At 43.7% G+C, this 24,558-nt stretch overlaps 2 protein-coding genes and 2 non-coding genes across 10 annotated transcripts; all 4 read left to right on the top strand.

The window, feature by feature from the left end:
- Positions 1-259: 259 nt before the first annotated feature.
- Positions 260-9,331, top strand: slc25a39 (solute carrier family 25 member 39). 7 transcript variants are annotated; one of them, XM_027017862.3, is made up of 13 exons: positions 262-395; positions 1,104-1,157; positions 1,841-1,942; positions 2,086-2,145; positions 2,612-2,662; positions 3,863-3,972; positions 4,057-4,124; positions 4,977-5,101; positions 5,710-5,883; positions 6,113-6,222; positions 6,989-7,070; positions 7,458-7,541; positions 7,825-9,331. In XM_027017862.3, exons 3-13 carry the CDS (start codon positions 1,849-1,851, stop codon positions 7,941-7,943), a joined length of 1,077 nt encoding a protein of 358 aa, XP_026873663.2. In that variant the 5' UTR covers positions 262-395; positions 1,104-1,157; positions 1,841-1,848; the 3' UTR covers positions 7,944-9,331. The 7 variants fall into 7 exon arrangements, with proteins under 7 accessions (XP_026873662.2, XP_026873664.2, XP_026873663.2 ...); XM_027017861.2 differs by lacking the exon at positions 1,104-1,157 and having other exon boundaries at positions 260-395; XM_027017863.3 differs by lacking the exon at positions 1,104-1,157 and having other exon boundaries at positions 261-395; positions 1,826-1,942.
- A 359-nt stretch (positions 9,332-9,690) lies between these two features.
- rpl3 (ribosomal protein L3) lies at positions 9,691-13,910 on the top strand. The gene is made up of 9 exons (XM_027017859.3): positions 9,691-9,809; positions 10,481-10,673; positions 10,963-11,131; positions 11,502-11,637; positions 11,851-12,037; positions 12,458-12,618; positions 12,789-12,890; positions 12,994-13,209; positions 13,786-13,910. Exons 1-9 carry the CDS (start codon positions 9,807-9,809, stop codon positions 13,828-13,830), a joined length of 1,212 nt encoding a protein of 403 aa, XP_026873660.1. The 5' UTR covers positions 9,691-9,806; the 3' UTR covers positions 13,831-13,910.
- Positions 12,295-12,387, top strand: LOC113582216 (small nucleolar RNA U83B). Its single transcript, XR_003411142.1, has one exon. It is a non-coding gene; the product is annotated as a small nucleolar RNA U83B (small nucleolar RNA).
- On the top strand, positions 13,426-13,557 carry LOC113582215 (small nucleolar RNA SNORA54). Its single transcript, XR_003411141.1, has one exon. It is a non-coding gene; the product is annotated as a small nucleolar RNA SNORA54 (small nucleolar RNA).
- Positions 13,911-24,558: the final 10,648 nt, after the last annotated feature.

Here is a 24,558-nt window from a genome sequence, read left to right as displayed (position 1 = left end):
GTTTTGGGAGAATCAGGAAGCATAGTATTATAAACTGGAGGTAAAGATTGGCACCTTTACTGGAGTCTTTCATTTAGTCACCTTGATTAGTGTCTGTTACTGAAAATAAGAAAAACAATGCAACACGAGGGTCGTGGACGTCGCACATCTTTCCTTGGACTTCTGAGCGGTTTCCTTTAAAGAAACAGTTCATTTGCGTCAGTGTTTGGTGGGGCACGTAAACCATGAATACAACACCAAAAGCAGCCAGAAGGGGGCGCAACTCCAATAAAGGTCCAACCAGCGTGAGACCTGTTTTGGTACATGAGGACACTCGCTAAACCACTACCTCACGGCCATGCGGCAAAATCGTGTAGCCACATAGTGCGAAGACGCCTTGTGTCTTTGTCTAAGAGGTGAGTCGTCTATTTGTAGCTAATTTAGTCCAAAAGTTATGTGCATAAATTATTTTAACGCTACGTGAGTGGTGCAGAGTAGCTTGCTATTGGTGGCTAGCTAATTATTTATCGTTATTTGGATAATACTCTTGTCTAGTACTGCGAAAATGCTTGAGGGAGCTACTGAAACTGCCACGTTAACCAATAATTGCAACCAATAATTCACTATGACTGTATTCTGTCGCTTTTGTACAATTCTGTCTCCATCTAGCCTATCTGATGCTGTTAGCTGGTTAGGCTAACTAGCAAGTGGGTTAGCTAACTATCGTGGCCAAGTCGGGTCAATTTAGTAGCTGGCTGGCTCACTAACATAGCGCTTCCCATTTGAATATGACGTGTTTTGTCGTTAGTTTTAAAATATATATTGACTAACTAGTTAAATCATGTAGCCATAGTAGTGACATCAATTTAAAATAGGTTTCCTTAAGTAACCCTCCGCGTACTCTATGGATAGTCCATTCAGCCTGATTCCGTTGCTAACTACATCGCCACAGTTCTTTCCCGATTTATTTTATAAGGAACTGATAATCTAAGAATGTCAAGACAAGCACACCATCACGGTTCAAAATGCAGAAATGTGTCAATTTTAGTTTATCCGAAAGTTAACGTATCTTTAAGTGTTTTTTTGTTGTTGTTTTATTTATTCTTTACTGTGGCACTGTCGAGGTTTTGCGGGTCTAGGAGGAGTGGCGTGGAGGAGCCTTGCTTCTCACAGATAAGGTATCAGTGTTCAGTACTCCCCCGTTAGGATGAACCCCGCCTATTAAACAGCCTTCCCGCACTGTGTTGCTATTCAAAACGAGTTATGCAGTGTTTTTACTTTACCCAGTATCGCCTGTCGTCGTGTTAGTGTGGAAAAAAGACGGCCAAACAAGTGTGTAGTGGAAATCAGATCACAACAGACCAAAGTAGTTCAATGGTAGCCTGTGTATTGTACAAGAGACAGTGTGACCCTGGACTATAATGTCAGGAGTGAGTAGTAATCAGAAGGTTGCTGGTTCAACCCCACCACTGCCAAGTTGCCACTGTTGGGCTCCTGAACAAGGCCCTTAACCCTCAATTGCTCAAGTTGTACTCACTCATAATTGTACGTTGCTTTGGATAAAAGTGTCAGCTAAATGCTATAAATGTAAGACATGCACTAAACATACACAGACAAAAAAATAAACACAAAACTGGAAAACGCACATCAAACCCACACCCCATACAAAATGGCAGTCACTCCCTACTTACCAGTGAACACACAACAAAAGGAACAAAAAGTGGAATATATACAAATATACAACTGCAAACTAACTGTTAGGGCAAAGATAAGGCAAAGTCAAAAATGTAAACAAGGTCGTACACCAAGGTCATGGAATGCATGCACACACACCAAACCAACACAGGATGTAATCCTCAAGGTTGCAGGATGGGGGAGACCCCAGGGGCTAACTCTGCTGCCATCACACCACTGCAGCAGATGCTGGCATCTGGCACTGGCGCCTTACTGACCTCCGTCTTTGGTGAGTGAAAGCAGAAAAAAACGTCAGTCTGAGCTCAGAGGTAGTTCTATTGCATCTCCTCTCTGTTAATCTTGAAGAAGGCATGAAATTGTCTGTGTGCTGCCTCAGTGATGTTGTTCTCTCCACCTCTCTCTGTGCCGAAGTAACGCCATTGGACGTGGTGAAGATCAGACTTCAAGCACAGCAGACTCCGTTCCACAAAGGTATTGGTCTTGCGTGCAATGAAGACTGGATCTCCCAGTCTTTAGCATTGTTTATCAGTGTTTATAATTTTATCTGAAACTGAACTTTTAAGGCTTCTAGGAGTGGTCATCATGTGTAGGGGCATGGGGTGGGGGTATGTGTCTGGGCATGTGTGTAATTAATAACCATCTAATGTGCCTGAGTTGCTTCTGGACTGTGTTGCCTCCTTGTGTTTTTGAGTGAGTGTATAATTTTAGCTGCAGTTCAGAGAAGCATTAACTTGAACTAAAAGCTGAAACCACATCTTAATATTGCATTCACTGTGTTAGAGCACAGAGAGAACAATGGAGGATGTGATAACCACTGAAGCTAATGTTCTGGTGCTTTAGCAATAACAGTGCAGCACTGCATCTCTCTCTCTCTCTCTCTCTCTCTCTCTCTCTCTGTATCTTTCTGTCTCTGCTCTCTGCATTTTGGACCTTGCAGCTGTTACAGCAGATTCGAGGCCCTGGAAGCGAGTGATGCGGTCGTCTAAGTGTAAGTAAACATGTCTGACGTCGCCTGGCCCTGCTGTAACTCGCCTTGCTTGGCCCTGCTATAGCTCACCTTGCCTGGCCCAGCAGGCATGAACATGCCTCGCTAAAGCTTCCCACAACTCACTGACTTGTGAATTGTGCAGCCAATCTTCTGTCTTTAAGGCCAGTGGTAGCTCTGGTTAAGGTCCTTGACTTAGAATCGGAAGGTTGCCAGTTCAAGGCCCACCACCACCAAGTTGCTATTGTTAGATAGGAGTGTCACGCTAAATGTGGTAAAAGTAATGGCAAACATGGGATAAACTCCAGCAGCAGCACAAGAGAGGGTGCAGACACAGGACTACTTTTACAGGACCCCAGGCTCAGTCACACTTGTAGGGGTCAGTGTGCTCTTGAGCAGAGTGCACACATCACTGAGCCTGTTCTCATCTGAACTGTCATCTGGTTTAATGTGCAATGAAAAGTGTACTTCACTTGGCTTTCTTTCCTCCTATTCACTACCTTGTGTAAAGATGATGCTGCACTAAACAAACTGGAACTCAAACCAGCTAACCAGGAACTCTAACCGACTACCTCTAGCCTGATCAGAGTACCATAAACACAAGTGCACCCTCTTAGTTTTTAGTTTGGACTATGGTAAGCACTATGATACATTAACAGAAATGGGCCAGGGCAGTAATTATTTTTCCAATTTGTGGTTTACGTGTGATGATAAATGCTGATAAAGATCTTTGTGGCTTTTGCATGCCCTAGCTTAGCTGTGCCGGGAAAATCTAAGAGCATGCCAAGTTTCTGGAATGCTGCAGTCAGGGGAATGTCCTTGAATCTGTCTCCCATCTTGGCCTGAAATGGCTCCTAGTCATCGTTTTTTGGACCCACATTTTCCCTACAGAGCTGTGTATGGCCTGTGTGCTTGGTCGATTCATGGGCATTGGTATTTTCTTCTTCCGTTTTCCCTGTTTGGATCTCCGTTGCTCAGAGACAAATAAAACGGAAGCGACACAAATGGAGAACGTTGTGTTAGTTACTTTAAAACTGTTCATTACAGCATTTTTATTTTTATGTAGATTGTGCATGAAATTCCATTTGACAGGTGCTGTTGCTGTTAGCTGTTGATGTTTAAACAAATGTTGGCTTTAGAGAGTTTTTTTTTTTTTTTTTTTTTTTTTCCCCCCACTTAGCTCTTGTTTGGGTTGTTTTTCAGGGAAGTGCTTTCTGTACTGTAATGGACTGATGGACCACGTTTATGTGTGCCAGAACATGACCACCTGCAGTGCCTGGTACAAGACTCCCACCCACTTCAATGGCACCGTGGTATGTCCGACGTTTCCACCTCTACACACCCATACACAACTCACGAAAATCATGTTGGGGTTAATTTTGTGTGTTGTTTTTAAGGATGCATTTGTGAAGATCTCGCGGTATGAGGGTTTGCGGTCTCTCTGGAGTGGTCTCCCCCCCACACTGTAAGTCACTCCCAGCAGGAGACTGAAATACCTTTCAGTGTGCACTGTATTGTAACACTTGATGGTATCCTCATTTAGCGTTGGCAGTGGTAGCTCAGTGGTGAAGGTATTTGACTTGTAATCAGAAGGTTGCTGGTTCAAGCCCCACCACTGCCAAGTTGCCACTATGGGGGCAACTGAGCAAGACCCTTAACCCTCAATTGCTCAAGTTGTACTCAGTCATAATTGTAAGTTGCTTTGGATAAAAGCATCAGCTAAACGCCATCAATGTAATTTATTTATTTATTTATTTACATGGGTAACATTCGTAATTAACATTTCTTAAAGTTTTTTAAAGTGATTACCACTTGTGTTAACTTGTATGAACACTTGGAGTTTGCTGGTATGGGGGCAAAATGTTTCTAAAATGTTACTGATCTGTCAGGTTCAGTAGTGACAAGAAGAAAAGACAGTATCTTGTGTTTGGAGAAGGTTACTTTGTAACAGAGGAACTTAATAAAGTTTCTTAGCCACCATATTGTGTAATGTCTTAAGAACAGAGGTAGCATCTCCTCCTGGTTTTTAAATATTATTTTCTGTTGATCTTAGTACAGACACCCTGCCTCATCTGGGTTTCTTTCTGCGAACAGATAATCAACCCTTTTCTGGGAGCTTTTTGGATAAATGCCTAAAATGTTTTACCCTTTCAGTGAAGATGTGTCAAGATGCATCATTTTCTTAATGGGTGTTTTCATCAGTCAGCATGGTGTTGCTGTAATCCAGGCCTATAACGGGGTGTGTGTGTGTGTGTGTGTGTGTGTGTGTGTGTGTGTGTGTGTGTGTGTGTGTGTGTGTGTGTGTGTGTGTGTGTAGGGTGATGGCAGTTCCTGCCACAGTCATTTACTTCACCTGCTATGACCAACTGCGAGACTTCCTACGTTACGGCATGGGTTACCAAGGCAACCATGTTCCTCTGGTAGCAGGTGCATTGGCAAGATGTGAGTTGATGCCACTTGACACACTTTTGCCAGAATGGGTTTCTAAGGCTACTATATACTATTGGGTCATGGTATAATGCCTTAAAACTCAAGTAGTAGTAGTAATTGTTGTTGTTTTCTATTATTATTATTAGTATTAGTATTATTAATATTAGTATTATTATTGATCAGCACTTGTTATAGAGGACCGCCACAAGCTGTTATCCTGGAGTTAATATCTTACCTACTTTAGCACTGCTGAAAGCTCAGGACATGTCATTGCCAAGCACTTCAGCATGGAAACCCTAAACCCTGCAGTGCTGGCCCTGCAGGTCCTGGGTGTGTTGGTGCACTAGGCCCTGCAGGTCCTGGGGGTGTTGGTGCACTAAACCCTGCAGGTCCTGGGGGTGTTGGTGCACTAAACCCTGCAGGTCCTGGGGGTGTTGGTGCACTAAACCCTGCAGGTCCTGGGGGTGTTGGTGCACTAAACCCTGCCGTGCTTTAATGGAATTCCACCCAAGCTCCACCCAACCTCCACCCCTGCACAATATTTAGATTTGTTTGGTGGTAGCATGTTTTGATGTGTGTGTGTGTGCGTATTTGATCACATGCATGTGTGTGTCGTGCAGTGGGTGCCGTGACAGTAATCAGCCCTCTGGAGCTTATTCGTACCAAGATGCAGTCGCGGAAGCTGACGTACGGAGAGCTGCGGGTGTGTATCTGCTCAGCGGTGACTCACGATGGCTGGCTCTCGCTCTGGAGGGGCTGGGGTCCCACTGTCCTGCGCGACGTGCCTTTCTCTGGTCAGTCCCTCCTATGGCTGGGCTCAAACTCCCAGCTCTGCACTTCTTTTGAAGACACAACTGAGTTCATTATTTATCATTCTTCTTGTATATTGGGTTTTGTATTCTGCCGTGTAGAACTTGAGTTAACATCTGTTGTTTCTGTACTTTTGTACTGGACTGAGCATGACCAGTTGAAAACGCTGAAATTCTGTCTGTGTGTATGTGTGTGTCTGTGTGTGTGTTCCAGCTCTATACTGGTTTAACTATGAGCTGGTGAAAGCAAAGCTGTGTGAGAGATATGAACTGCTGCAGGCCCCTTTTGCAATCAGCTTCAGTGCAGGAGCCATCTCCGGAGCTGTGAGCACCGCACACCTCTACCACACACCTCTCTCTGCCTGACCTTGCCTACACAGAACCCACAGCCTTGTCTATCCCTGACCCTGCCCACAAAGGAAGCACGGCCAGGGCTACCCATCCCCCAACATGCCCACACAGTAACATAACTTCTAATGGGTCAGTAATATTTATTGCCTGTGAACTTGCAGTTCTCCTTTTATGCCACGTGTATCTAATCAAGAACTAGCACAACTACTGAACACCCTTGTCTGCCTACTTAAGACAAGCTTGAGCCAATCTCAGTGGGCTCGCCTTTAACCTGAGTTCTAAAATGGTAATCATTTAAGCTTATTACAGCCTTCTTTATAATGTTTATCATGACAGAGCAAATTTACTGGAATATAACTCATTTTTACTTTAATTCATCATAATTTATTAATTTATTTTAACAAGTCATCGAAAAAAAAAAATGTAATGGATGTTTGATATATTAGCTGTTGGCATTTCACCTAGACTGCTTACTAAAATATAGTATACTGATGTTATTACACAGGTCTGGAAAGTCTGAAACAGTGTAGAATATAAAAATACTGACATGGAAATTCTCAAGATATGTTGGGCGGGGGGGGGGGATATGGATATACTGTTGTCAAGCTAATATCAACTCAGAATTCCAAGATTCTAGACCCATGTCGGAGGGGGAATTTGGCAGTAGCCGTGCTCTTGCTTTCTTAGTGTCAGCTCTGATGCAGCAGATGTTTCGGTATCTGACCCGTGTCACCTGCAGATCGCTGCGATGATGACCCTTCCATTTGACGTGGTGAAAACCCGCAGGCAGATCCAGCTGGGGGAGATGGACACGCTGGGGGGTGAGATGGCCTCAAAACCAACCTGGCACCTTGCACTCGCCGTTGGTCAAATAAATCGCTCTGAACTGCTGTCCTCTTCATCCAAGCTGCATTTGGATAAGTGGAAAAGCAGAACTCGGCTTGACTTTCTTTTATATTCTCTGATTTGCAGTAATTTTATTTCATAATAATTATATCTTTTTGTGTAAAGAAGCATTTAATGTTTTTTGCTTAGGAACTCTTGAATGTTGGACTTAAAATGCAGAATGCTATCTAAATATAGATTATTATTTATTATTAGTCTTATTTTGTAACATGCTGACTTTGCTGTACTTTTGCATCGTGACTCTTGGGTGGGATTGTGGTATGGCTCCCTTCAGATGTTAAATCGGTTTGTCTGTGGTTTAGCAGCCCACCTGAAGAAACCCTCTTCCACCTTACACATTATGAAGGGCATCTGGACTGAGACAGGTTATCGAGGCTTGTTTGCAGGTACAGTTTTGAGTTGGTGCTTATGATGCCTGGCCAATGCTAGCTATTTGGCATCAAGTCCTTGCAGTGTGAAGCCTTGTTCCAATCAAATGTTTTCAGCCGAAGGCCTAGGTCTCCTTCTCAGAAATGTTTATAAATGTACAGTAAAATTCAGATAAGCTTAGTATCTTTTATAAAGCAGCTCTATAGCCAAACGGTCATAACTGAATCTGCACGTGATGCCTTCGGGAGGGGGGGTGCCGGCTCTGTCTTGTTTTGCGCTATATTTAACTTCTGCTTGCAGGTTTCCTTCCTCGGGTGGTCAAAGTTGCTCCGGCATGTGCAGTCATGATCAGCACGTACGAGTTTGGCAAGGCATTCTTCCACAAGCGCAACGAGGAGCGGGAGCAGCGAGGAGCCTGAGCGCACTTCAGACCCAGCCTCGGAGGAGCATCCTGGCAGTGCACCAGATGCCACAGCATGGGTGCTGCTTAGGGCTGCTCCATATATTGTTTGTTAATTGTTATTGTGATACTGCCCTTCACAATACTGAAATTGCACAAGGCTGCAACATGACATTTTTCGCACTAACAAATTGGTACATATTTTAATGTTTTAATTCTTTCCTGTGAGCATCCTGCCCAAACTCAAACCTCCAGTGTCATCAACATTGGTGAAAATGACGAGGGCCAGTCATCATTCATGGATTTAATTTTTTATGGACTTCCTGACAGGACGTTGAGACAGTACAGTGTCATATTTTGGATTACTCCAATCTAAAATTAAGAAGTGAACTCAAAATATATAACATTAAAATATATACAAAATGGAGAAGTAAATATAGTGCAAGGCATATCGCAATCACAATATAATCGCAATATAGTCGTATTTTTGTCCATCTCCTACAGCTGGATGTGTTGGGCCAAGGTTGAGTCTTTGGCCCCCTCAGACGGAAGGGTTGTGAGAGACTGACACGATCCAGTTGAAGCTGGTGCTCCTGGGTACAGTGCTCTATGGCATTGCAGTAACACGAGACTGCGACTACATACACTGGAACAACACCAAAGCATGCTGGGAAAACCACTACCTCCGTTTGCCTTTGGTGAATGAATTATTTGTTGGCCGTTTGTCTCGGTGATATTGCTCCGTGGTTGTGCGTTGCCTCCACCCAAGCTATTGTTGACTGCAAACGTGTAAGATTTTGAACTAGTGAATTGGTGTGCAGCAGTGCCCCTTTGTGTTCATGCACTGGAACCACAAGATGGACACAATGGGAGAAAATGGCTGAGTTCTAAAAAGCTGAATGTCAGTTACCTTTTTATGCTACAGCAGCAAAGGTTATTTAGTTCCAGCATACTTCTTGGATACATTTTAATCAATCTGTAAATTACATGCATTTCAGATCGAGTATAGGAGAGTGTTAAACTGTGAAAACCCACTAAGATTAAAATTAAATAGTCTCTAGGTTTAATTATTATCTTGCAGCGTTTAACCTTTGGACAAGTCCTGTTTAAGCAGCTGTGAGGACGGCTGCAGCACTAAGATGCAGTCTGGTGGTCAGGGCCTTGTTTGTTTTAATGTATCTGCAAATAAATCACACTCATTGTGTCCTGCCTTTAAGTGTCAACCTTGTTGAGGACTGACATATTTCCAGTAGACTGAACAAGAGGTGAAAAGCCATTTGCCACTGAAATGTATGGTCCTTCAATATTTATGTGTAACTCCCCTGTATTTACTGATTATTGAGTTTCAGGGATTGGGGTTTGAAAGTGTAAATGTATGATTATATTCAATAAAGAGCTAGATATGGATGTATTGCTAGTTATTACTGCTACTGCTATTATTGCTAGTGCATATTGCTAGTTTATGCCCACGGGCCTGCATAAAACATTTGTAATAGAAAGGCTACCTAGTTTATTTCATTTAATTATGCCTAGTTATACATTTGCGGCGTTGGGCACATGCCTTTGTCTACGGTGACTTACAGAAGTGCTTGGTAGCCTATCAAATACAATGAAAATGTGTGTGATTGCACAGATGGAACGTTACGATACACCAAATAATGCCATATATGTGATTGTAGTCCGGAAACTTCCATCCGACTCCTAGCTAATCTATTCCTAGTCTGCATGTAGAGGATTTCTGCTGTAATCTGAGTGCAGAAGGCGCCGCCGCGTGGTTTGTACTGCGGCTGCGCAAACTGCGGTGCGGGTGCGGCTTTACGTGCCAGTATAAAATGGAGCGCGCGCGCCCGCACGTCCTCTTTCACTTGGACCGGAGACGAAAATGGTGAGCAGGGCGATAAGTTTTGTGCTTAGTTACGCCTTCTGGGGTTGATCCTCACCGTCTTTAGGTTCTTACATACGTTATCTTCAGGATGCTGTGCGTTTTGAGTAGTCAATTAGTTTATGAAATGGAATTTATAGCTGAAACTCCCAATTTGTTTTAGTTGCGTACTTTATACTTTTCGCAATAGAGGCAGCCGACTTAACGTAGCCGTAGCGAGAGAATAATCTAAAGTGGTTCTTAAACGTTTTTGCTTAAAGCATGTTTATTAATGAAAAGCAAGTTCAAGTTGGCTAGATAATGTCACCGTTCACAGTGAGCTATGTGCGGCCTTGCTAACGTTAGCTAGCTGGCTAATGCCGCGTGCGCTTTCGTACGACAGTCCGGTTAACCTGCAAACGTTAGCTTAGCAACCATGTTAGCCTGTTTTGGATTTAGACATTTGACAGTTATCGTTTTCATTAAGGATCAACATAAATACTAACAGCCATACGGACGGGTTGGGGCATTGCGAATCGAAAGGGTGTATAGCGACATTCGTTGCTGATGTAGCTGACGAGCTAGCAGTAGGTGTTCGGGTTGGGTGAGGGAGGGTAGATAAGCTCGGGTTTGTGTGCTCCGTACTGGCGTTATTTCGTGCACTAGAAAACGCAGGTGTACTTTTTCTCCTTTAGTCTCACCGCAAGTTTTCGGCGCCACGTCACGGATCTCTGGGCTTTTTGCCCCGTAAGAGAAGCCGCCGTCATCGCGGCAAGGTGAAGAGCTTCCCTAAGGACGATCCCAGCAAGCCTGTTCACCTCACGGCCTTCCTCGGATACAAGGCGGGCATGACCCATGTTGTTCGCGAGGTTGATAGACCAGGATCCAGTGAGTAATATAAAAATAAACTCTAATCGGCCATGTGTGTCTTGTCTGTTTTTTCAGAAGGCTCAATAGTTTGAACGGTTTAGTTCTTTTTGGTTAGTATCTGCCAGTGATGATACTCTCGACGGGCGGACATATTTGAGGAACTGCTGAATGTCGAGTACTGAGTGCAGTCATCTAAATAGTGTTGCCTTTGGAATTAATTGCCAACACTTTGGGTACTATATTAATGCTCCAAAAGTTGCTAAATCTATTGCTCCTTATGTTTTTTGTTTTCCTTCCCTGTTTATAGAGGTTAACAAAAAGGAGGTTGTTGAAGCAGTCACAATTGTGGAGACTCCCCCCATGGTGGTGGTGGGTGTTGTGGGCTATGTCGAGACCCCCCGTGGCCTGCGTTCCCTTAAGACCATATTCGCTGAGCACATTAGCGACGAATGCCGGCGGCGCTTCTACAAGAACTGGTAAATCCTTACTTCAAATGCAGCGTAAACTGCAGCTGGTGTTAGTTTCTGGTGGAGCAGAACATTGCTGCCCATTGTGATCCCTGTCCCTGAGCCAGTCTAACGTGTCGGTGTGATGTAGCTCCGCTCGGGTGTCCTGTACCCCGATGAGCTCCAGGCTCCTCTGGCAGGCGGAAAGAGCTCCTTAGAAGCCGAGCCATGAGCCGCAACGGCTGAAGCCGGCGATGCCCTGTCGTCTCGCTCCAGCGAGGGCGGGTTAGCGGCTCGGCCCAGACCCCTTCCGCTGGCCCCTTCGGGCTATGAAGGAGCTGTGTGCCAATTTGCCTGTGTCTGTCACCCCGTGCGTGCGCGTCATGCTGCGCCTGTGCAGGTACAAGTCCAAAAAGAAGGCCTTCACCAAGTACTGCAAGAAGTGGCAAGATGATGAGGGCAAGAAGCAGCTGGAGAAGGACTTTGCTACCATGAAGAAGTACTGCAAGGTCATCCGCATCATCGCACACACCCAGGTGAGTGTCCTTTATCATGTGTTAAATTGAGGGCACATCAGCAGGCCTGGTACTGCTGGCTGAAGAACAGGTGCTCACAATATTATGAAAGCTTTCTATAATGGAAGCTACACTCACTCACTGCAGTGTGCAGCTGGTGCAGAGCTTGCTGCTCCATGCTGGGAGTGAGCTACAGTCGTGGGCTGTGTTGACTTCCTTTCTGTCTCCCATCAGATGCGCCTCCTACCACTGAGGCAGAAGAAGTCCCACCTGATGGAGATCCAGCTCAATGGCGGCACGATTGCTGAGAAGGTGGACTGGGCCCGTGAGAAGTTGGAGCAGGCCGTTCCCATCAACAATGTGTTCTACCAGGACGAGATGATAGATGTCATTGGCGTCACTAAGGGTCACGGTTACAAGGGTGAGTGCAGTTGTAGGGTCTGTATGGGTTGAATTTTGGCATGCATGTCTGCTACTTGGTATCTCTTTGCTGCACACTTCAGTGTGTCCTGCTCTCAGCACCTACAGCCAAATGGACTTAATGTGTTGTTTTTTGTTTTTTTTTTAAATGAGTTATGGGAGAGGGGTGTGGATGACGTTCTGCAAGACCAGAGCTGGAGAAAACTGGCTTAACTTGCTTTTGAGCCAAGAGGCTGCATGTGTACCTGCAGTCACGGGGTTGTGGTGATGAAAAACATGGACACCAGCGTCAGGCATGGCGCCCGAAAAGCATGAGGAAATCTCCCATGCTGCCTTCCTTCTGAACACACCTCGACTCCTTTGGCTGTAGTGGAAGGTTTCAGGGTAGCGAGCACTAAGTGGGCTTTGACTATGTCTGTAGGTGTGACGAGCCGCTGGCACACAAAGAAACTTCCTCGCAAGACTCACCGTGGTCTGCGCAAGGTGGCCTGCATCGGTGCCTGGCATCCTGCCCGCGTGGCCTTCTCTGTTGCCAGGGCTGGGCAAAAGGGCTACCACCACCGCACTGAGATTAACAAGAAGGTGAGGAAGATGTTGCTGAAAAACACCTAAAGCTCTTTGTAGTAGACCTGTCTTGTCAACTTTCACCTTGTGCTTTTGTCTAGCTGCTATTTAGTAAGATTGAGAACCCTTCTAAAGTCTGCCCTCTGTAGCATCTCAGTCTGCATGTTCCCCCTCTCTTTACCCTGTAGGTCTACAAGATTGGACAGGGTTATCACACCAAGGATGGCAAAGTGATCAAGAATAACGCCTCCACTGACTACGATCTCTCCAACAAGAGCATCAACCCGCTGGTGAGTGTTGGGTCCTTGTGGAAGTTTGTTCTTTAATGAAGTTTGCATGCTGCAAGATTAATTGTACATGCCAGGCACTGACGTTTTTGGTCTTTGTGTGTAGGGTGGTTTTGTCCACTACGGTGAGGTGACCAATGACTTCCTGATGTTGAAAGGCTGTGTGGTGGGCACCAAAAAGAGGGTGTTGACCCTGCGCAAGTCTTTGCTGGTGCAGGCCAACCGCCGTGCCATGGAGAAGATCGACCTCAAGTTCATCGACACCACCTCCAAGTTTGGTCATGGGCGCTTCCAGACTATCGACGAGAAGAAGGCTTTCATGGTGAGTGTGGAGTGCCGTTTTAAGGCATTGATGGGGAGGATTGGCTGAACCCTGCTCACTTTGGCTCAGGCGTGTAGGGTTAGCAGTGCCATGGCAAGACATGTTCAGGGTTGAGCCTCCCTGTTTGTCCACCTCTGGATCTGTGCTGTAGTATGTCTCTGCATGTTGGGTAGCTTGGGTTAGGGAGGTGTGGCTTGCAGCCGTATTTGGGAGCCAGTGCACTGCTCGTAACCTGTTTCAGAACTCCAGTCTGATATTGGGTTCCATTCCAGTGCTATACGAAAGCTCAGACAGGCATGAGACTGTGGTTTCTGTGCACAACTCTCTGTTCACCCTCTGGCAACACCCAACAAGTATCCTGACTTGGAACCTGTCTAGCTGAGGCCTGTGGTTTTGGTTTCTCTGTTACTATTAAAACTAATCGGTTAAGTTTAGTGGGGGTGAAGTTTTCCTACAAGGGAAGACTTCCAACCTGCACAACCAGGACTGATGGGTTGTACAAGTTATCCTTTGGTAGACATGGACGCTGGAGACTGGCTTGACTTCGTTTGACCCGTCTCCTCTTCTCTCTTGCAGGGACCCCTCAAGAAGGACCGCATTGCCAAGGAAGAGACTGCCTGAGTGTCCTGCAATCTTCAGCCTGCAGATGGAGTTGTGTAGCACTGCAGAGTGGTTTAATAAATGTTTGGAAAAAAAACAAACCTTGAGTCCTGAATCTTGTTTGCATTCTCACACCTTGGTTTTCTGTAAGTGTAGATGTTCTGGGGTACATCTGGCCAAATGCATTGTAAGATTTTATAGCATTTGAGTAGTTATCGATGTGCTTTACATGGAAAACTTCTAGAAATGACAGCTCAGCTGTTGCTTCTATTTTCATTGTATACATTACATTGTGGTTTGTGCTCGTTTGAACTATTATGGGACTTGGTGCATTTTAAGCTTCTAAAACGACTAATTGCCTGGCCAATAGTGTAGCATGTATCTCTTTTTAAAACTTCCATCAGTCTAGTTACATTTGAGAGGGCAGATGCACTGGTTCATGAAGTCCTTTTTAAATTTATGAAACCCCATTGTGAGCTGTCTGGTTCTGGCACCTGGGGGGAAAATGCAGCCCTTGAGTCGTGTGGCTGGGGAAACTAGTGCCAAGTGACCATGAGTGGTTTGATGCACAATAACTGGTTGGTGTTTCACTATTGCTTACAGTTCCCACTCTGAGCTCTAGAGTGTGCTGTTGAGCTGTGGGATGTATGTGGTGTGTTGTAATTTGTATACTGGTGTCCTAGCGCACTGGCATCGGCTTGACTTCTAGTTCCTGAGTGGGGAATTTTCCATGATGTGCATATGCATGTCTTTGGGGTAATCATCTTTTTGTTCACAAAAATAGTGTGAAGTGCTGTGTGTTTAAATGGAGTCATCTGTTATGTGATTGGAGCAGGTGTACGTGTTCCATCTGGGTCAAGGTTGTGGGAGTGCAAGAGTCATCCAAAAGTAATTCTGAAGTTCATGTGAACAGAAATCACCATGTAATGTGTGTCACTGTACAGAAGTGATGGTACATGAGGCAAGTTTCTTTTTTTTTTTTTTGGAACCTAATTAATCTGCAATTGGAGCATAAGGGCATTATAGATCTCCCCAAACAGTTAAGTCCTAATTAATATAAGGCATGTTGGTGTCATGCAAAAATTATATTCTAATAGGAGCCTGTTAACTTTTGTTTAGTGTTTGGTTCGGGTCTCCCTAATCCCATAAGCAATGCAAGGGTGTTGGTGAGTGGAACATTCGGATACAAGTATGCTGGAGGGGAAGGAAGGTGCAGGAGTGTTGCAACACAGGACAGGAGGTGTGAGGGGAATTGTGGGTTCACTCCCACCCTCTCAGGTGGACTAAAGAAGCAACAGCCATGCTGTAGGCCACACAAACTCAGCAGGACCGCTGTGTGCTAAACTATCCTATTCTCCGTGACGTCACTTACTAATGTTCTAAACGGCCTCCAAACTGCTTCAAGGCCTTCAGGGACGTGATTCCATGACTGCTGAGGAGCTGAACACAAGACTAAAGTCAATATGTGCAATGCCAAGCATCAACTGGATTGGTGTAAACCCATTGCCACTAGAATTTTCGGTGAAAACATACTCTGTAGTAGACAGTCATGCTGGTGGATGCACCTGGGTTTGGGTTACCTGCTGCCAACAGTGAACTTGGTGGAGGAGGGACAGTTGTCTAGGGCTGGATTTCAGTCTCTTACTTCCTGAAGAGGGTAATATTTTAGATTTATTTTTAGATAACCATAAGCTTCCAGCTTTGGCAGAAGTTTGGTGAAAGCTGTTTCCTTTTCCAGCATGACTGTGCCCTTTCTCATCATACATCAGTGGCTGACTTCCCAAACACTATTTTGACTGAATGGGCACATATTTCCACAGACACTACAAAATCTTGTTGGAAGTCCTCCCAGAAGAGTTGCTCAACACATTAACGGCCATGTTTTTGTAATCTGATGTCCACCAAGCTCATATAGGTGTAATGATCTGGTGTCCACATGCTTTGAGCTAAGAAGTGTACTCTAAAAATGTACCAAGCAGTTTTTAGAAGGTGTTTGCACAGGACTTGAAGGACCGTCATTTCTCTTCCTTATCTGTCTTGTTTGAGCTCTGACATTCATATGGTACTAAAGGAAGATTTGAAGACAATGATTCCTCACAGTTATTGCTCTTTTCAGAACCTTAAACTCTGACCAAAATCTGAATTTAGAAAATGGTGTGTAGCCTCTTATCTACATGACTGTTGTTTCCCTACAAATTCAGGTGCTGTTCAGCTGAATTATTAGTTAGTTTGAGCCATGTGGGCTCAAACAGCTAGCACCACATATGACGTTTCCTGTGACATATGACCTTTCTACCAGAGCGACATGGGGTGCATTGTGGTCCAGTCCTATGGCTGTGACTTCATCAATAACTTTATAATTTGTTCACCTGTCAGCAAACCTTCATGCAACTGTATAATTAGCAGAAATGTTGCCTTGGCATTGGAGGTTTATGCTGTTTGGTTTCTGCAGAGAGGGGCGGAGTTCAAGTTGGTGTCCTTGTGGACTGAGCCAGGAGCCCAGAGTGTTGGGGAAGAGTGCAAACCCTGTGTTTATGGGCTGACCTGGTGGGCGGTTGAGCTGGCCTCGTTAATGCTCTCTGTCCTCTCTGCTGCTCCGCAGAAGTGCTTCCCCTCCATTGCTACATTGATGATACACAACTCTATGTCTCTTTACCTCATATCCCACAGAGGACCACTGACTGCCTCTCTGACATCTCTTGGAAAACGAGACCCATTAAAATAAAACTCTGCAAGCAAGTTTTATTGGAGTGCGTTATGTCCTCCATCCATGCAGATCCTGCAGGTTCCCGCTGCAGGACGTTAGAAGAGTCGGAACCTTCCTGCCTGTGCTCCCAGCCAGTCCTTGACTACTTCAGCCCTGTGCTGCTGGGATTCCCATACTGGCAGGTCCTCGTTCACACGCTGCCCTACAAAGCATCTAGGACTGGGCTGCTCACCATAGTTCTCTCCTGTGAGATCACACCACTGGTTCCCTGTGACTGTAAGCACCAATCATGGCACTGTCAGCCCTGCGTCCTTGACCCCATACTTGCTATGTGCTTCCTTAAGGAAAAGATTAGACGAAAATTGACCTTTTTTACCTTATGTTGCTGTTAACCTTATGGTTATGTTGCCAATTATAATAAGATTGATTCATCATTATTTAAAAGACAAAATTATCGTTTTCTAAAATCTTTCATAAAAATGCAGTGACCGTCTCCCACCTCTAAAATCCCTTCTGATTGTAGGTTACATTACTGAGACTGTGGTTACAGAGAAAATTGTATTAACCAATAATATGACTTGTTTTCATGGACCAATTAAATCCTTTACTTTGTCCCACTGTGCTATAATGCACGTAATTTTCAATCTCATAAGAAGACCCTCTACTCGAATGTGTTCTGTACCCTCTGCTCTACATCATGCACCCATGACTGTCCAAGACTAACCCAAACATCATCAAGTTTGCGGACGTCACAAAAATAGTGGGTCTCACCACTGACGACACAACAGCAGTGGGCCTCATCACTGATGACATAAAAGTTGGCATCACCGCTGATGATGACAAAATAGTGGGCCTCATCCCTGACGACACAACAGTAGTGGTAGGGGTGAACCGAGGAGGAGAAACACCCCGCTGAGTGGTGCTCCAACAACAATCTCTAATAACAAAACCAAGGAGCTGTTTGTTGATTTCAGGAGAAAGAACAGAAAGCACACCTTAATGAGCACTGAGGGGACCACCACAGTCAAAAGCGTGACCAGCTTTAAATACCTCAGAGTACATATTATTGATGACTTCACACGGACAGTTAATACATCAAATCTGATTTAAAAAAAAGTCTCAACAATGTCTCTGCTTGTTGAAGAGGTTGAGGAAAATGAGCCCGGCCCCGGCCCCCAGGGGAAAGTGTTCACGGTCTAGTATGGTGGCGCCACCGCTGCTGACACTAAGGGATGCTGAACTTCAGAGTAGCGGTGGCACCCACGCAGGACACCTAATGCAGTTCCAAGCCTGTGGAAAACCAGCAGCGCCACCTCTGACCCCTCACACCCCAATAACAACCTAGTTCACCCTCTACCATCTGGCATTCATTACAGGAGCATCAGAACCTGTACCGACATACTAAAGAACAGTTTCTACCCTCATGCTGTGAAACATCTCACACCAGTGCCACTCAGCTGACTGTGAACGAACACACACACACACTGCTGTCACTGTTTACATATACACTGAACTTTTATATTAGAAAAGTTATATTTAACTTCATTAATATTATACACTGGCCCAACAGAACAATTATAGAACTATTTAATCGTAATATATGTAATATATATAGTTCACTGGTGAATTTTACTGTGAACTACAGTGTACTGTAAGAAGCTTGCATTCTTTATAGTGCAAGAAAAACTTGCACGCTTTGAACATATTCTATAATTACATATGCGTTTCTCTTTTTCTCACATTCTTGATGAGATGAATCACTGGACTCTTCTCTTCCTTTTCCTCTCTCTTTTCATTTTTTCTTTTACATTATAATGGCGTAAAACACCTGCCCTGAGAGTAGTGCGAGTGGAGGGAGCAAGGATGATTAAAGGGGAGGGGAGGAGTGAGAGGGGAGGAGCAGGGAGGAGTGAGAGGGGGAGAAGGGAGGAGTGAGTGGGGAGGAGTGAGAGGGGAGGAGCAGGGAGGAGTGAGAGGGGGAGAAGGGAGGAGTGAGTGGGGAGGAGTGAGAGGGGGAGAAGGGAGGAGTGAGTGGGGAGGAGTGAGAGGGGAGGAGTGGAGGGAAGGAGTGAGAGGGGAAGAGAAGGGGGAGTGAGAGGAGAGGAGTGAGAAGGGAGGAGTGGAGAGGGGAGGAGGAGGGAAAGAGTGAGAGGGGAAGAGAAGGGGGAGTGGAGGGAAGGAGTGAGAGGGGAGGAGTGGAGAGGGGAGGAGAAGGGAGGAGTGAGAGGGGAGGAGTGGAGGGAAGGAGTGAGAGGGGAAGAGAAGGGGGAGTGAGAGGGGAGGAGTGAGAAGGGAGGAGTGGAGAGGGGAGGAGTGGAGAGGGGAGGAGGAGGGAAAGAGTGAGAGGGGAAGAGAAGGGAAGATTGAGAGGAGAGGGGAGGAATATGGATGAAGGGAGGAGTTCAGGTGAGTTCAGATTAGATTTACTGTCCTCCACAGTGGAAAATCGTATTTGACTTCTCCATGTACATATAACACAAGATGATACACAACATACAAAATATGCAACACTTCATTCAGTTCAGATCTATAATACTTCATAAAACTTCAATTGTCACCAGAGGGAAATTAGTGATAAGCAGTTACAGTGTACAACATATGCAAACATTAAAAAAACAAAACAACAAATGTTCAAAAGAACAACTGTAACTGGAATAATAATAGACCTCCTGTAAACAGTTCCAGAGCGAAGACGTCATCCAGAGGGAAGCCATCCAAAGGCGGTGTGCAAAATGTGTGTGGGGTCAAACATACAGTGTCCTGAGGGTTCAAGGTCTGAAGATCACAGTAAGTAAAGAAAGGGCGACACTGTAAGCCAATGATCTTTGAGCGGGTATTCAGTCTGATGGAAAAGCTTTAAAACTAAGTGAATAAAACCAACATAGAAAATGAAACGACACTCAAAGAAAAAAGCATAGATGGTGTTGAGAATGTTTGGCTTTACACCAGAGGAGTGTCATTTGTAGACCATGGCGAGTATGGGTTAATGTTAGACACCCCGAGCGGACTCATACAAAATATTGGGTCTCCTCAGGGTTGGTCTTTCTCACTTACTCTTTTTCCTACATACCAATGACCCCAGGAGTTCATGTCCAAATCATCTTTTAGTGAAATTTGCTGATGACACAATCCTCTTTGTTCTGGTGTCTTGCACTGAGAGCCATTTTGGACCAGAATGTTCTGAATTTGTCGTGTGGTGTAACAGCTAAAACAACTAAACATTACTAAAACAAAATAAATGGGGCAAGTTTATCAATGCTGGCAGTGTTGAAATAGTTCAGCTAAAAATAGTTTACTAAAATAGGTTACTACAAAAAATATGTGGCCACTATTTTTGATGACAGCCTGAAGTTTGATAAGGATATAGAAATGACAGTAAAAAAAACATCTGCAAAAAAAATCTGTAATGCAGATGAAGAAACATCACCAACCTGACCAGTGCTCTCCATCCTTCAAATGCTTGTGCATTTTATCCAATAAAAATCATTTGGCATAGTCCACACTTCTACCTGCTTGGTAAGCAAATTGAAAAGTGTCCAGGTTACCAGAGACAATAGAGACCTTTCAGGTACTTTCATGGCCAAGGGAGACAAGGTCATCGGTATTAGATCATTAAAAGAATCAATATGGCCTTTTGGTGGGGACTGTAAATGTTTTCCAGAACAAAGGAACTTTCCCTAGAACCAGAGAAAACAAACAAATACCAGAACATGCTGGTTAACCCATCTGCACATTCATTTAATGTGCAAGTGCATATGCTGTCTGCACCTGCGAACGTGGTGTGTTTAATGCCTTTATGACATTTTGCGGTTCACATGGGATTAATAGCGCAGCAGATTCCTAGTGACCATGCTTCAAACATGTCAGCTATTCGACTAACAGCTGCTGGTTTCTCAAACCTTGCATGGTAATGATTGATTCATCTGGCAGTGATCGAATGTTCATCCCATTTATTTGTGCTTGTGTCCTTCGGCAGTCATGCACCGTATTAATTGTAGACATACATTTAATCCCTTTCCAAGATGAATGCAGATTATCCTGCTTGATTCTCTGCTCTACCTTATTGTTAGATGTTAATTTGGCCTTTTCTTCACAGCCTGTTTAACCTCTATATTAATCTGCTTCTTTTTTCATCTCAGAGCCCATATAAAACAGTTTTTTAAAATGTACCTTTATTTTACCAGGAAGACCCTTTTACAGGGTCTCTTTTACAGGGGAGACCTGGCCAGGATGGCAGCCATACAGACCCACAACATATAAAAATACAGCTGATTTAAGATATAATTTCTTTGTCACTCCTGATTTATTATTTGTATGAATAGTGTAGTTTGGTTAGGTATGAAATGATTCACACACAATATATGAAGAAACAATATTATTAATAATATGAACCTGCTGGTTCAGGGTCTCAGTTGGATCAAATACCGTCTCAGGGACTCCACTGATTGGTTATCTGAGTGCTTTTCAATAATGTTGACTGTCTTCTCAAATCTCCTAATAACCGATACTTCGGCATATGCAAAATCAGATTTAGGATGGCTATAAACGAAAGTAAAAAGCATATGAAGGAATTCCCTTAGTGAATGAAATGGTCTGAAAGATAAAACCAGCATTTCAATATCAGTGTAAGAGCACCATTCACTAACCACAACTGTTTTACACCTGTCCTCATTTACATAAAGACGGACCCTGCCACCACGGTCTTTGCCTGTGATTTGTTTACCCCCGCCCATTCGTATAGGAGAACCAATAGTGCTGTAAGATAATTGAGAATCAATACATAATCCTTGCTCACTCCAGATGAAAGAGGCTACTCTAAAACTATTTGAGGTGAAAACAGCTTGCAGAACAAAAGATAATTCCTAAATTTTCATGGGTGCTCTTGAGTCGCTAAATCGTCTGCCAGATGGAAGCAATTCACATTTTACAAAGCGAGGGTAAGGGGGGTTTTCTTTTAGCCTGAGCTGTCAGAAATACCTTGCTATCAATTATATCACCAAGCTGTTCTCTATCTTACCAATCACTTCCCCAGCAATAGTGACTATCTTGCAAAAATGTAGCCTTATATTTTACATTTAGGCTTCCAAACCATGTTATCTTATTAAAGGTTAAGACAATTTCCTCTGAATTATTTTTCCCATCTTTAAAATATCTCGCCTGAGCCCAAAGCTTTTTCAGTTTCTTAAATCACTGTTGAACATTTTTGCATATGACAAACTTCTTTGTTTCTAATATGTTTGTCTCCAGTGTGCTGATGTTACACCAGTTTTCAGGTTTCATGGCACACTCATGATAGCCATCGTCCTGTTTACTGAAATCCCTGTAAAGGAGGCAAATAAGAGCCATGTCATCAGTGTACTTAAGTGTTTTGTTACTGGTGTTGACAGTCATCTCATTTACATAGAGAGAGCAGAACAGGGCAGAAAGCACATGGCTTTGTGAAACTCCTGTACTTACAGCGAGCTCATTTGAATAAGTTCCATTCATTAGAACTCTCTGAGAGCGATTTGTGAGGAAATCACTAATCCACTGTAAAAGTCCCCGTTTAAAAAGTCTGTCTAAAAGGATGTCAACCTCCATTGCCTTAAAAAGCTGAACTCAAATCAATGAACAAAACCTGTGCAAAAGATTGAGGCTGTTGGTAGGAGCCTTAGGAGGTACGTGGCATCAGTGCCTGTTAAAAAGCAGGGTTCCATCCTAAGTCCCCATGCTGTTTATTCTGTCCCAGTCTCACTGAGGGGAATGTGCTGGCCTCCTCTTCTGCATGCCTGCTTACGTAAGACACTCTTTGCTTCCTTTGTTGTTTCAGTAAATGCAAACACACCGTGTCTATGTAAGACACACTGTGTCTTAGAATAGGAGAACCTATAGCGCTATAGTTCTGTTCTGAAATTCAGCGCAAAATGCAATCTTTGCAAATGCATGGACGTATTCACTGATGTTACAGTGTGGAGAGGCACAAATATGTGTCAGTGTGCAGTACTGGTCTTATGTGTTGTTGTTTTTTTGTTTTTTTGTACTTTAATAGTATTTCTGAATAAAATCAAACCCAGACTATATCATTAGAAAAGAAGAAATGTTAAATATATTTAGATTCTGCTCAGGAAGGTGTAACTTGTTCAAATAGAATCGAATTTATGAACCCTGTGTGTGCTGTATGGTGACAAAAAATGGATTTAATAAATTATTCTATAGTTTTGAATGAAATGTTTCATTTTGCAGTAACGATGTGAATTGTGTGACAAAATGAACCCTGTTTTCATAATCATGTTCAAGCAATCTCCATAGTCAGAACATTCAGAGAAGAAAACAGGTAAGTAGGATATAAATCACTCCACCAAAACTTTAGAAGGTGGACAGGGATAAAATCTTCCTAACAGTATTATATTATGTCTGTATTGCACAGTATTAGGGGAAATATGTCAGTACAGTATTACAGCACGTACACTTCTCACAAAATCATCTGCCACTCGAGGGTGGAAGGACATGAATATTCTCACAACAGGAGACTCTTGCTGATGTGGCACAACAGCGAGCTGTTGAAAACAATTTGAATTTTGAAGGAATCAACAGTACGAGTCTTTCCACAATAGACCATATCCTGCAATGCAAACTGATAAGTATGAAACAAACCTATAGAGTAGCATCTGGGAAAAATTCAGAAAGAATGACAGATCAAGGATATCAATGTGCGCATGCATGTGAACATTTACAGTGAATCAACAGCACCACTGTACATTTACTTACATTTATTCTGTATTGTGTGTAAAGCAGCACATGTATACATAAACATGGACTGATAGATAGATAGATAGATAGATAGATAGATAGATAGATAGATAGATAGATAGATAGATAGATAGATAGATAGATAGATAGATAGATAGATAGATAGATAGATAGATAGATAGATAGATAGTCTTTTTCCCTGTGTATAGAGAATCTTTGAATTGGGCTGTGCACGGAGAATGCATCTTCTTGGATGGAGCTGGGTTTAATCTCTCTAGAGAGGAGAAGGAGAGGTTGGTTACTGGTTACTGTGCCATGGCAGAGGTGCCTGGGTAGCGTGGTGGCAACGTGACCATATGTGCTGCCATCATAGCATTTCGGGATGGGATGAGACGCCATGAGCAGGCAAAGCATCCCGTGTATGTTGTAGTCTGGGACAGTGTGAACTTTCGCTGCGGTCCAGGAATTCGTGGATGCTTTAGCAATAACCAATGTTTTATAAATGTGTGCCTGCCTGCATACTCTCCCTTCCTTAATCCTACTGAAAAAATGGAAAATGTCCTGCAGTCAATGGATGCAGCATGCGACAACACAGGAGTGGAATCTGTTTAAGGCGGATTTCGGCATTCTTTCCCCGTTGCCTAGTGAGGGAGAGAACCTTTGATGTAGTTGAAGTCCTGTGGCCTGACCCAGAGACTTCATGCTGAGGCAGAATGACTGACTGACACATTGCTTGCTGTAATCATAGAGTGTTGTTTTTTTTTTTTGTTTTTGCTGCAGATTTTCTTCTTTACGTATAAGTTTTGATAAGTGCAGGTGTAAGTGTTTTATAGTAAATAAAGATTTTTTTTTCTTCTGCTTGGCCCAGAATGCAGTGTTTTGCATTTATTTATGCAGTGTGTAATGATTGCCGCATTGGCTGGCTCTTATCTGACGACAATGTTTGGTTTTGAGTAAAGATAAAATAGTTTTGAATCGATTGTTTGATTTTGCAAGTCAAGTCAAAGGGTTTGAGAATGTAGCTTGATTTTTGGGATTTGTCTTTAATGTTTTGGGAAAAAGGAAAGGAAATTTCAGGAAATGTGTTTTAGCAATTCAGAAAACCTGAAATGCTTTAGAGGTCCCTACATATCTTAAACATAATGCCTCAAGCTGTACTGAATACGTATGGCTGTATGTATACAAATATCGCTGACGGATTTTGCTGGGTTCTGCTTGACAGCAGCCGTAGTGCTGCACTGTACAATCAGTATTCCGTGCTTGTTCCCATGGACACCGCTTTCTTAAAGGCAGCAGCAGCACCAGATTCCAGA

The sequence above is a fragment of the Electrophorus electricus genome, chromosome 3 (genome assembly GCF_041902795.1).
Source record: "Electrophorus electricus isolate QZ-2024a chromosome 3, ASM4190279v1, whole genome shotgun sequence".
Lineage (NCBI taxonomy): Eukaryota > Metazoa > Chordata > Actinopteri > Gymnotiformes > Gymnotidae > Electrophorus > Electrophorus electricus.
The sequence above is the reverse complement of the archived record's forward strand: the minus strand, read 5'-3'. Positions and strand labels throughout refer to the sequence as shown.

Coding starts and splice junctions, on each gene's coding strand:
- rpl3 (XM_027017859.3), top strand. Junction 11,132..11,501: donor CGGCGCTTCTACAAGAACTG/GTAAATCCTTAC, acceptor GCGCCTGTGCAG/GTACAAGTCCAAAAAGAAGG. Junction 12,038..12,457: donor TAAGGGTCACGGTTACAAGG/GTGAGTGCAGTT, acceptor CTATGTCTGTAG/GTGTGACGAGCCGCTGGCAC.
- slc25a39 (XM_081711382.1), top strand. CDS start 1,792: ATGGAATGCATGCACACACACCAAACCAACACAGGATGTAATCCTCAA. Junction 4,125..4,976: donor AGTGGTCTCCCCCCCACACT/GTAAGTCACTCC, acceptor GTGTGTGTGTAG/GGTGATGGCAGTTCCTGCCA. Junction 5,884..6,112: donor GCGCGACGTGCCTTTCTCTG/GTCAGTCCCTCC, acceptor TGTGTGTTCCAG/CTCTATACTGGTTTAACTAT.